At 39.7% G+C, this 13436-nt stretch overlaps 1 protein-coding gene across 11 annotated transcripts in view; it reads left to right on the top strand.

The window, feature by feature from the left end:
* LOC139473859 (uncharacterized) overlaps positions 1-13436 on the top strand; it is a 122732-nt gene that overhangs the window by 100379 nt on the left and 8917 nt on the right. For 8 of the 11 annotated variants that reach the window (XM_071256631.1, XM_071256633.1, XM_071256632.1 and 5 more), the window contains 3 exons: positions 9242-9417; positions 10764-10868; positions 11103-11123. In XM_071256631.1, the coding sequence (XP_071112732.1) occupies positions 9242-9417; positions 10764-10868; positions 11103-11123 (302 nt within the window). The remainder of the gene's footprint in view (positions 1-9241; positions 9418-10763; positions 10869-11102; positions 11124-13436) is intronic. The other 3 variants (XM_071256635.1, XM_071256636.1, XM_071256638.1) reach the window with 3 other exon arrangements.

Genomic DNA, 13436 nt, shown 5'->3' with positions numbered 1-13436 from the left:
GTTACCCTGTCTGGCGCTCGGCATTAAGGGGCTAAAACAAGGACTGGTTGGCTCGTAGTCAGTATACTGTGTCTGAGTGGGGTATTCATGTTAAACTACAGTATGGTATCTCAGTGAGCTAGCACTATAAATCGGCATCAGTCCGGACTAGTACAAGCAACCACACAAACACATACACGTACATGCACGTCGCTATATAAGTGCAATAATCTTGGACGCGACGTTAAACCAAATTTCACCTCACCTACTTGCATTTAATTCTTAACAGGACCAATGGAGAGGAAGCGGTTTAATTTTTTTATTGCACTGAAATCAACGTTAAGATGGGCGTCCGAAGACTCGGGTTTGATTCCCAATATGGGTACAATGTGTGAAGCCCACTTCTCGTATCCCCCATTTCTGGTGTCCCCCATTGTGATATTGCTGGAATATTCCTAAAAGTATCGTAAAATAGAAATCCATTTACATTGTAATAACTAGTGCTTTTAGTTGGTTAGACAATACTCTGATCACATCTAATACAACTCTGAAGGTAAACTATAGGGGCTTTCTGATTTCATTGATAGATGTTAGACATCTTCAAACAAGGAATCTGGGTGATGCCATCAATCTCTAGTTACTGGTCACAAGTGGTAGATACATCACTGAGATAATCACTACAAGGTTCGTTTGCCTCCATGGTTGACTTAGTCATATTGATGATGACCAGGGTGATGACAATATCATCTGCTGGGTTGGATCTCATCAGCCATTATAAACTTAAATCCACGCTGCCTAGCACACTGACCAATGTAAGTCGTACAGATTCAATCAAATCGAGCCACGAGAAGCAGTAGTGACCTTGACGTTGGTCAGGCCAGACGACTGAGAAAATTAAGCGAAAATCCTTGAAGACATTACAGAAAATCCATAATCGCCAGCAATATTCTTTTTGTAGTTTCCTTACTTGTATTAATTATTTCATGGATTCAGATGGGAACAAATGATTTGCCTCCACCAAATTAGTTCCACTGAATAAGTTTGTATCTGATAGGCTGATTTATGTATTGCTGTTACATCCCAATGGCAAATGCTACCATTGATTTGAAACTCTTTTGAGTGGTATATATTTTAGGATAGATTCAAGTTTACATAAAACTTAACTGCATATTGGAAAATTGGACATAACAGAAAGTCATTGTGATACAGTATTGTCAGTGCAAACATCTAATCGTTCAATTCAAGGCCAGCTAAACGTGTCCTATCCTAGCATGTGAACATGCCATACCCTCACAGGTGGCTGTAGGCATCCAATGGTATGGGGCTGCAGTGATACAGAAGGTCCCTCCAGGATCCTGTGTAGGAGTCACAGTACCATGCAGCAACTAAAATAAGCTTCTGAGCATTGATTGGTCCAGTTGTCAGGCAGAATTGTCTCCCTTTGAAGTGTCAGTAACCTGCGATCTCAGATTCACCATCATTATGTTTCTAGTTTTGTCAGCACCATGACTTAAATTGTGCTTGTGGGTGTCACCAAAGTGGTTAACATTTAAGACCTGTTTCACTTCGGGCTTTCCTCCCACATTAAGCTGACATGCCGTGATATAACTGGAATACTGTTCAAGTGGCATTAAAACCCAACTCACTCACTCTAGGTTTGTCAGCACTGTGGCTAGTTCCTCCTTGTACTGGTCAGTGAACCTGTGTTAAGTAAAGTTGATGTTATTATGTCATCTTGAGCATACAGTTCCGAACTGGTATAGTGTGTATCACATAGGCTGATATGGTGTGTATCACATAGGTTGATATGGTGTGTATCACACACACTGATATTGAGTATCACATGGAGTAAAATGACATACAGTCGTGCCTCGTTTATACAGACACTTGCGTCATTTCACAATTCGTCCGTATAAACGAATTTCCGTATAACTGAAACTAGCTTCTTACTGGAAGAGTTACTTCCCTTCAATTATGCAACTCATGACAGATGACAGAACAAACAGATACATCCACTCAATCTTTATTCATACGCATTTCAAAAAGTCTGTCATGGAAGTTTGAACTTTACCACATTTTGAGGTTTGAATTTTAAACAATAATTGGTGTTTTTCCTTAAACAGACAAATTTCCCTTTTTCCGCGTGCTGTAACTGCGTGTCGCTTACGTTTCGCTGGTTGACAGGCCATACTTCCACAACTCTGACCTCTGACCTCCACAGATGCCATATTTATCGAACGGGATTACATGTACAATAAACAAGCTTGTCTCAAACATAACTCAGTGTCACTCGGTTAATTGACTTCTCACGAATCAAAGGATTACCACCAGCGGAAGTGTATTGTCCGGAAAAGTGAGACAATTTTGTGTGCATTTCAGTGTTTTGTGTATGAAACTGAATTTCCGTATATACGGGTAAATTTATATAGTAATTATTTCGTTTTGAATGAAAATCGTCCGGGAACCGAGGTTTCCGGATATCTGAAGTCCGTATAAGCGGGGCACGACTGTACATGTATATCCATAGGTGACTGTGTCAAACAATCATGGATACTGTACTTGAAAAAGTACATTTCTGAAAAACACCACAATTACCCGTTGTGCAGGGCAAATTGTGGTTTAAGCAGCAATTTTCTGCCATTCCATTTTGTTGTATGACTACTTCTCCACACTCTAATAACAGACATGAGCCAGAGTGGATGCCATGCCATATCACTCTCATTTCCTACCCTGGCTCCGCAACGAGATGTTGGTTTTATTATTCCGGCTGAGAGGAATTACCAGGGGCTTGATCAGATTCTCAGTAGCATGAACAGTCAGGCCTCTTAGAATCCTGTTTGTCTGTAGCGTTCTGCGCCTTCATCTTTATCATGTTTCAACATTACCATAAAAGGAATTTTATGGGTTCCTGAAAAGTTATTTTCAAAGTAGAGGCAACTTTTAATGGTTTCTGGGATCAGCTTGACCCGATTACTACAGAGGCAAGATTTGTGGATGGACAGTGTGTAGACACCGTTCATCATTTCTCCGGTTTTATGGTGTATAAATTCACGTTGCCACTCGTGTCAGATTCTCTGTATCTTATTCCATCCACAAATCATTGACGGGATATATATCACAGCTAATGGATGGCATGAGAAATATTGGTTTAGACATTCAATAACGCTTTTTTCATAAACCATTTATGAGATTCATAACTCTGATCACATCACTGACGGTTATTTAGAGCAATATCTGTTGTTTTTGCCAGAATCAAGTGTTTGTGTGAAATTGCCTGATCTTGTAGATTTGGCATCCTCTTATAGGAAGACCATTATTATCTTGACTGTTTGGCATGTACATGAAACCAATTTTAACTGAACTTCACCCACATGACATGTTGCTGGAGACAGTGTAACTGGCAGAATTGCATATTGGCTCTGATCCTGAATATGGGTAAATAGAGAATACTGTGTTCGGAAGTTCGTATCAGATAACAAGTTTGACCTGGCAGTCTTGATATGTTCACACAGCAAGTGATAGTGTTAACTTCCACAGTCCACGAGATGAGATATACATGTCTGACAACAAACTACACATGTTCTATTTTCTTCTGTATTTTCTTGGTAATCTTCATGATCTTGGGCGGTCGGGTAGCCTAGTGGTTAAAGCGTTTGCTCATCACGCCGAAGATCTTGGTTCGATTCCCGACATGGGTACAATGTGTGTCCCCCGCCGTGATATTGCTGGAATATTGCTAAAAACGTCGTAAAACCATACTCACTCACTCACTCACTTCATGATCTTCCTCTGAAGTATGTAGTGTCATGGAAGCAGACTGAAAGTAGTTATGGCATCAAGTGTTTTTTACTCAGGTTAAATAAGCAATATGTTCCTCCAGAATAGATAGAATTTACTGATTGAAAATACATGCATTTTGAACATTATTGTTTATAAGTTTTGTTTCAAACACTGTTTTGAGTAATTCAAAATCACTCATGACACCATTGTATCATATTCATGCATATTGTCATGGTGGCCAAGAAAATCTTTAAAAACAAACGATTACATTTATCTTGCCTAATTATGAAAAATGTTTGTTCTTTAACCTAAACAGTATTTGTATACACAATCTCACTCTCATTTTGATATCAAATAGGCTACATCAACACAAGACGAGTGTTGATATATTTGATTTCAAAAGATATGAGAGTGAGATTCTGTTTATCAACCTTGTCTTGAGTGAAAGAAGTACAGCTAACCAGCTTCAGTGGCAGAGAGATTAGTGATGTCAGTCGATTGTGATGTCAGTGGCAGAGAGAGATGAGTGATGTCATTTGATTGTGATGTCAGTGGCAGAGAGATTGGTGATGTCATTTGATTGTGATGTCATGACATCACAATGGTCTGCAAAGCATTTCATTTAAGGATTGACTTTGTATTTCTTTCAGTTCATTGAGGTATGCATCGAAAAACCGAATTCTTACAAAAGTTTGCACATTGGTTTAGGAATACATACGGGGTAGGAACACATACTGTGGCCTACAATGTCAGTAGCCAGTGAATGGAGTGTAAGATCAAAACAATGTTCATAGGACCTGTCAATCAAGACAAGAGGCGAGAAGCAGTGTAACAGACTGTCACTGGCCCGAACAAATCTGTCCGGGAGAAGGCGGCTGTTTCTAATGACATGGTCAGTTACTGCCTGATTCAAGTATTAGTTCCCTGAGAACGGGAAGACACAGTTGTAAACATGCTAGTTAGAAATGAAACCCGAAGACATGAAAGTTGTGGGACTGAGGAGAGCAGGGGAAAAACGGCGAGAGAGCCTGCACGTTTGCTGTTTCATTCCTTCTCAGGCTTGGGTCTCAAAGGGTTGTTTGGACAATGAATATGCATGGATTTCGCTAAATGTCCTATGCATGACGATACACGTGAGCAGAAAGGGAATTCCCTCGACTGTATTATTGGGATTCCCCAACATTCCATTGTAATAAAAGTCGTCCACTTAAGTGGGCGTGTCTTAATTTTTTACATTCATTGGGAAATGAATGCAATAACACGTGACCAATTCAGCTAATCAGCATGCAGGAATTTCAATGAGCACAAGGAAACTTCAATTATTGCAGCATATCTCCTTGGAGATGTGGCTTGATCTTACCCAGGGATATCTCCTGAAGAAGCTAGTTTTGGATGATAAAATAGTACAGTTGTGAGGAAAAGTGTATATCTTCAGGGAGGGTAGTGTTGTAGTGTTGTGTGTTGTAGTGTTGTTGTAGTGTTGTGTTGGTGAACTATTTGTAGTTCTTGTGAAGCAGTGTTTTTAAAACTGTGAAAGAACATCACAGTAATCAGTAGTTGTGGAGCTTCATGCCCAAGTAGAGATTACCTTGGAATAAACGTGTCTCAGACATAAAGATATTAAGGACAGATGGGAAGATTGGCAATTTAAAACCATCATTTTTTCAAATCTCATTTCAGATTTATGTGCTGTCATTCAGTCATTCATTTTCATTACAATTTTTTTAGACAAAAAGTAAGGATTCTTAGAACTTCATTTTTTAATCTTTGAAAATCAATATCGCAATGGACTGTTTACCAAGAGGATTAAATTCAGTTTGAAGCCAACATATTAAGAAATGGTGAAGAGAGAGGTAGTTGCTGGATAGGTATTTGCAGACATTATGATGAAATATTTTCCTTGATATTTCCTGTTTATTTTGTTAACACAGAACATATTTTCATCTATTTTTTTTTCTTTTTAAGCATGTGTATCAGGTTAAAGAAGCTCTTTGACTGTGTGCAAAACATTTCCAGACCTTAAATATTTGTGAGGTTGATCAAAATGTAAACATGTACCACTGACCCGATGGAACTATGCAGCCAATATTTCTGTGGCAGTACAGCCCCGCTTGTCTGTCTGGAGACTATACGACTGTTTTCCCATCTCCTAGCGTACGCTCCCTCGGTACAAACCTGATCCCAAACCATTAGGTGATTACGGCAGTCTTCTGAGCCACTGCAGATGAACATCAGATGCTGCTTAGATGCATACATTAGCTTACGGCAATAACCAGGGTATTTATTTTTCATAATGGATTGTATCATGCTATTTACTCTATGCTACAGTCTGACAGATGAAGTCCTGTGGGATATCTGGCCAGATTTAACCTCTTATTCCATTAGTCGTGGGCCAAGTGAGGGGCGCATTTGGAACAGGAAAATAACAAGTCGAAACAGAATAAATATGTGTGGTTCTGTAGGTCACAAACATTTTACTGTCATCCTCAGTACAAGACTCTCAATAAAGTACGTGTATTAAAGTATTTATTAATAATTAGTTTCATTGTACAGAGTTCTTTCGAAACAGAGACATCACTTCTTAAAACCTTGAATACCATACAAAATTTGTTCCCTAGTATCCCAAATAGCATCTTGATAAGGGTGTTTCTGATCAATGGTTATAGTCATCATTGTGAGCCTGGCCTGCCGAGATGGACTCTCTCGTTTACACCTTCCTGGATTGAGAGATCATTATCAATCACCCGCACTCTGTTCAAGAACTGATCACATGGCAGAGGTTGGCAAAGGGCACACTACTAGATCATCCTCTTCAGATGCATTTGCCAGTTTCCTTCACCATGATAAAAGGTGACCCCTACAATCAATCTTCGTGGCTACCAGGGTGTAAATGCTTCAATACAGTTGATAGTTAGGTTACTGGGTGCCGTTGCTTGACAGATAGTTTTATGTTGGGAACAGTTTCATGTCATCCTTTTCACATGCTGTAGTTACAGTCACGTTATCATGCTTGATTCCATGAGAGTAGCAAGCACATCGACCCTGAGAAGGCCTGGGTTAGAATGGTCTTCACCAACCCATGCTTATCAGAAGAGGCGATTGAAGGGAGATTTGGTTGATGCATGTCATCATATCCCTGTGTTGAGATGTCAATCACTGGATTGTCTGGTCCTGACTCCATTATTTACAGACAGCTGTCATATAGCTGGAATGTTGCTGAGTGCGGCGTGAAACAACCATCAAATAAATAAACAAAGTAAGCCCATTGACAGACATTCTGGTCATCATGAAGCACATATATAAGGTGAAGGTCCATAGTAGATGGTATGTTTTTTTGTTTGTTGTTTAACGCTACACTCAGTAATATTCCAGCTATGTGACGGCGGTCTGTAAATAACCAAGTCTGGACCAGACAGTCCAGTGATTGATATCATGAGCATCAATCTGCACAATTGGGATACAATGACATGCTTCATCCAAGTCAGCGAGCCTGACCACCTGATCCTGTTAGTTCGATGTTTTAAACAGGTCTTTATCATAGTATTTTAAAACATTTATTTATATGAAATGCATTTTTAGCCGCCTCTTATGACAAGCACCTTGAGGCTGCAAGAGAGGACACTAAATAGGTTGACTATGGTACTGGAGTTTGTTGAGCCTGGCTTGTCCTGGTATTCCCTGGAGGCTGAAAGAAATGCACTAAATAGGTTGACTACGGCACTGTAGTTTGTTGAGCCTGGCTTGTCCTGGTATTCCCTGGAGGCTGAAAGAGGGGACACTAAATAGGTTGACTACGGTACTGTAGTTTATTGAGCCTGGCTTGTCCTAGTATTCCCTGGAGGCTGAAAGAGGGGACACTAACTAGGATGACTGTGGTACTGGAGTTTGTTGAGCCTGGCTTGTCCTGGTATTCCCTGGAGGCTGAAAGAGGGGACACTAAATAGGTTGACTACGGCGCTGTAGTTTATTGAGCCTGGCTTGTCCTAGTATTCCCTGGAGGCTGAAAGAGGGGACACTAACTAGGATGACTGTGGTACTGGAGTTTGTTGAGCCTGGCTTGTCCTGGTATTCCCTGGAGGCTGAAAGAGGGGACACTAACTAGGATGACTGTGGTACTGGAGTTTGTTGAGCCTGGCTTGTCCTGGTATTCCCTGGAGGCTGAAAGAGGGGACACTAACTAGGATGACTGTGGTACTGGAGTTTGTTGAGCCTGGCTTGTCCTGGTATTCCCTGGAGGCTGCAAGAGGGGACACTAAATAGGTTGACTACGGTACTGGAGTTTGTTGAGCCTGGCTTGTCCTGGTATTCCCTGGAGGCTGCAAGAGGGGACACTAAATAGGTTGACTACGGTACTGGAGTTTGTTGAGCCTAGCTTGTCCTGGTATTCCCTGGAGGCTGCAAGAGGGGACACTAAATAGGTTGACTACGGTACTGGAGTTTGTTGAGCCTGGCTTGTCCTGGTATTCCCTGGAGGCTGCAAGAGGGGACACTAAATAGGTTGACTACGGTACTGGAGTTTGTTGAGCCTGGCTTGTCCTGGTATTCCCTGGAGGCTGCAAGAGGGGACACTAAATAGGTTGACTACGGCACTGGAGTTTGTTGAGCCTGGCTTGTCCTGGTATTCCCTGGAGGCTGCAAGAGGGGACACTAAATAGGTTGACTACGGCACTGGAGTTTGTTGAGCCTAGCTTGTCCTGGTATTCCCTGGAGGCTGAAAGAAAGGACACTAAATAGGTTGACTACGGCACTGGAGTTTGTTGAGCCTAGCTTGTCCTGGTATTCAACGTTAGAGTATGTCTAGGATTGGTCCACCATATATTACCATTCCAACCAAGTGCCATTATCACATAACTTACTAATTGCATGAATTAACAGATGTATTATTGCATGCTAATTACATGTACATGGGGAACTGGTGTTCCATAAAGGGTGGTGGTGTTTGTTTGTCGTAATGAACTGTTTGTGTATGGAAACATGACATATTTAGTGGGACTTTCAAGGATCCAAACTTTGATGGAAGCAGCAGGGACAGTTCAGGTTGTTGTCAAAGTTTAGATATTGATAAAAAAGAGCTGGCGCAAGATTTAATACCAATTAAATATGGCGGAGTGGGAGATGGAATTGGATCGTGAGTTTCTGGTGTTACGTGTTTTGCATATTTATGTTTGGGGTAAAAGATATCCATGTGAATAATCTTTCAGTACATTCTTTTGCTGAGATAAGGAAAAGAAAAAGATTTAGAATCCTAGTCATCCATGTTTTCCCTTGTGTTTGTCAACACTGAATTCAGCTGCTTTCAAGTGGATCCCACCTGTGTAATCGTAAACATTTGGCGTATTGCAGGTCTAACATTCTGTAACAATTAATCCAATATCGACGAAGCCACTAATAGTACTCTGATCATGTGACCTCCAGGAGACACCATGCACATTGTTTACGGTATTTGAAATATATGTGGGTTTTTTTTGTGCCATATTTTCAGATGTGGGTATGATTCCTCCGGGGATGTCCGATCGGACTTCGGAGACTGAGAGTCATGGAGGCGACAGCGGACATATTTCAGGGACATCTGCGGAGAACACCCCTGAACACAAGTCCCGACATCACAGCCATTTGTCCATACCGTCTCTTGTATTGACGTCAACGTCTGCGGAAGAGGTATTGTTGTCATAGTCGCTCTCCACTAGTGCCTCCATCGATAGATATCTTGCATTCAGTAATTGTGTGGTATATGTAATACACTTGTTATTTAAGTTCATTTAAATTGTTTAAAATTAAATTTTAATTTGTCACATTTTGACGAACACCTCTCTAGGCTAAATGAGCTGATTTTGATAAAGTAATCTTTCTTTTTTTAACAAGTACCTCTTAATTCATATCCTTTTAAATATTCTATGAATGTTTAAATAGTATATGACTAGCAATAACATTATCTTCTATTTTCGAGCGACAGGTTTTAAACTTGAGTTGCGAAAGTATAAATTCATTGATATGATAATATTACATCATGTAGTTATACCCACACTTACTGAAACTAGGACAAGGTGTTAAACTTTGACATTCTTATGCAGAGGAATCTCATATTCAAACCTTTAACAATTGTCACTGAATGTCAGTGGTTTGGAGATTATCTCCCTTAGCAGTGAAGTGATGTTTGAGTGCCTTGGTTTGGTTTTTATACAGAACAAAATAGGTTAGGGACCATGAATATTTTTGGGATATTTTTTGTGGAAACTAGAAAATCTTGTGTTCAGTCTTCACCAAAAAAAATCGCCAAAAATATTCATGATTCCAACTTGTTTTGTTCAGTATATAAACCAAGGCAATCGTCAGGGGAGATAATAAAAAAATTCAGTTAATAATAATAACTTTTTTTGTTCAATATATGTACACCTTGGTCAGACAGTAGTAAGGATGTCAAAGTCTATCACTTGCAATATGTACCACACTGCAGCTTTTCCTGTTGCCCATCCCTTCCGTATGTGTGTCTATGTATTGTGTGGCCTGTGTGTGCGCGATGGCACTGCAGTGTAGCAATGGTCACTTCTCCATGTCATCACAATGAGCACTTTGCTTCCTGTGTGTACTGGTTACCAGCCAGATGTCAATGTTGTCTTGCATTTCCCACACTTGAACACATACGTACCTCATCATCGAGATGATCAGCCTTCCATTCCACAAAGAAATCTAAATGCTACAATCTTTCCATCACTGCTTTCTACAGCTGTGACAGCAAGTGTAGCACTGTGATAGCCTTGTGGACTGTTCTTGGATATAATAAACTAATGCAGGTGGTCACACACCTGATGTGGGGTCAAGTATAAGGTGGTTTTCTGAGGACATTCCTTGAGCATGGCAGAATGTATGTGTGTGAAGTCCTTTGAAATGGGTTGTCTCCCTTTGGAGATGTGTGGAAGTAAGTTGTCTCCTCTTGGAGATGTGTGAAAATGAGTTGTCTCCCCTTGGAGATGTGTGATAATGAGTTGTCTCCCCTGGTCCCATAGCAGCAAGACAGAGAAGAAGAAGATGACATTGATGACCTGGTTGCCTCTCACAAGTCTATTGGCAGTTTACGTGGTAGTCGTGGCAACCTTCATTCCAGTCTTACAGTAAGTCCGTCTCACAAACTGATAAGTTCTATGGATGAGAAAGTCTGTTCTCTGTTGCCTGTGTTCTGATTCTAATGATACTTGTGAGTCATGTTTGTTTTTTTATTATTCATACATGCTTACTAATAAACAATTGGAACAGTGCAATATAGATTAATTAAAACAGTTAAGGTCTAGTTTATTTGTAGCACTGATTACGGGGTATATTTGTTTATACATAACTATCATTTTCAGCGTTCAAGCACACTGTCTTCGGTAATAGTCATTAGAATTTTTGCATGAACAAATTAAGCACAGATAGGCCTTCTTAATGAAATATTCTACGTACAAGGTGTTTGGTCATTGGCAGAAGTTTCATTTTCTTATTTTAAATATTTATTTACTTTTATTCATATCACATACAGAAACAGTGGCTAGTGGAAATATTAACTGGACAACACTTTTATGTTTACTGTTTTTGGTGATTGTTTTTATTATCAGCAGTGAGAAACAATTACTGGTATCAGGAAATATGACTTTCAGATGATGGGACAGTATGCTGTAAGTTTTGTTGAGATTGAAGTTTGTTGTTATGACTAAACACCAGAATGTTTTAGTTATCGGAATTACGATTTAACATCCACTCAGAATTTTCACACAATGTTGACATATTTTAACAAACTAATAAGACTTAAAACTAAATGGCATTTGCTTTGAGTTCGGAGACTAAAAACTGAAAAACTAATACTGGCATTACAATACGGCTTGTTGATACTTGACAAACAGTATTAACCTGCAGTGAGTGAGTGAGTAAATACTGCAGTGTTTAGTAGTTGTATTCTTTGTGATGCATCTTCAAACAAGTTCCACCTATACCAGGGATGACAGTGTCAGTAAATTTTAATCAATGAAAAACTGACCTGTTCAATCCAGTCAGATATGAATCTAGCAATAAGCAATAATGTATTATTAATATTAATATGTAGGATAATATGTATTATAAATATTAATATGTAGGATAATATGTATTAATAATATCAACATGTAGGATAATATGTATTAATAATGTTAACTAACAATGCTAACAAATTTTCTTTCATAACAACCATAATTTTGATAACAAAAGTAGATTTGTTTATTGTGTTTTATAATGACTACTCAAGTGTTGTCTGTTTAATGGTACCATGTGTGTTATTACTGCTAACATGCCACGCCCACAACCATGAGCTCCTTGCACTGTAGTGCACATGTACCTAGCATTCACTTCACGCTAGTATCAGCAGCTTCCTAACTTTTTGTGTACACTATATATTACACAACAGTGTGTTTCTCTTTTTGCTTGTCAATGTCTCATGTTTTACTATTTATCAATATGATATTATAACAACAGCTTCATGGATATATATATATATATATATATGTCAATTCATTTTCAGTCTTACTTCTCAAATGTGGTTTTGACTGTGGTTACAGAAATCAGGCATTTAGCTTCTCAAGTTGTTTATAATTCTTTATACAGGTCATTTTTCCTTGTTTTTGTTGTTGTTTACTGGTGATTAGTTTTTACAAAAACAATATGACTTTTTTTTGTAAAATAACATATATATATATTTTAGGTTGTTGGTTTTTGTCTTTTTTACTTTATTGTGGTAGAGGGTTATGAACAGTCATATTCAGATGCTGCATCTGTATTTATTTCACTTCCTTTGTTTGAAACTGTAACCATCAGCACCAATAGGGCAAGGGCGGATGGCGGACACGTAGCCTGACAATATATCATGCTCAAGGAATTGTTCCTGATATTTTGTATAACATCTCATGATATAGGTCATTCTTACACTTATATAAGGTTGTCTGGGGAAGATGTGCTAGTCCAGGTTGTAATGGGTCCTGGTTGTATGGGCAATATGTGCTAGTCCAGGTTGTAATGGGTCCTGCTTGTATGGGCAATATGTGATAGTCCAGGTTGTAATGGGTCCTGCTTGTATGGGCAATATGTGATAGTCCAGGTTGTAATGGGTCCTGCTTGTATGGGCAATATGTGATAGTCCAGGTTGTAATGGGTCCTGGTTGTCTGGGGAAGATGTGATGGTCCAGGTTGTAATGGGTCCTGGTTGTATGGGCAATATGTGATAGTCCAGGTTGTAATGGGTCCTGGTTGTATGGGCAATATGTGATAGTCCAGGTTGTAATGGGTCCTGGTTGTCTGGGGAAGATGAGATGGTTTAGGTTGTAATGGGTCCTGGTTGTCTGGGGAAGATGTGATGGTCCAGGTTGTAATGGGTCCTAGTTGTCTGGGGAAGATGTGATGGTCCAGGTTGTGATGGATCCTATTTGTCTGAGGAAGATGTGATGGGTCCGGGTTGTAATGGGTCCTGGTTGTCTGGGGAAGATGTTATAGTCCTGGTTGTAATGGGTCCTGGTTGTCTGGGGAAGATGTGATGGTCCAGGTTGTAATGGATCCTGGTTGTCTAGGGAAGATATGATGGTCCTGGTTGTAATAGGTCCTTGTCGTCTGGGGACAATGTGATAGTCCAGGTTGTAATAGGTCCTGGTTGTCTGGGAAAGATGTGATGGTCCAGGTTGTAA

This window comes from Haliotis cracherodii, unplaced genomic scaffold, assembly GCF_022045235.1.
Source record: "Haliotis cracherodii isolate W230 unplaced genomic scaffold, xgHalCrac1.p SCAF_3, whole genome shotgun sequence".
NCBI classification, from domain to species: Eukaryota; Metazoa; Mollusca; class Gastropoda; order Lepetellida; family Haliotidae; genus Haliotis; species Haliotis cracherodii.
The sequence above is the reverse complement of the archived record's forward strand: the minus strand, read 5'-3'. Positions and strand labels throughout refer to the sequence as shown.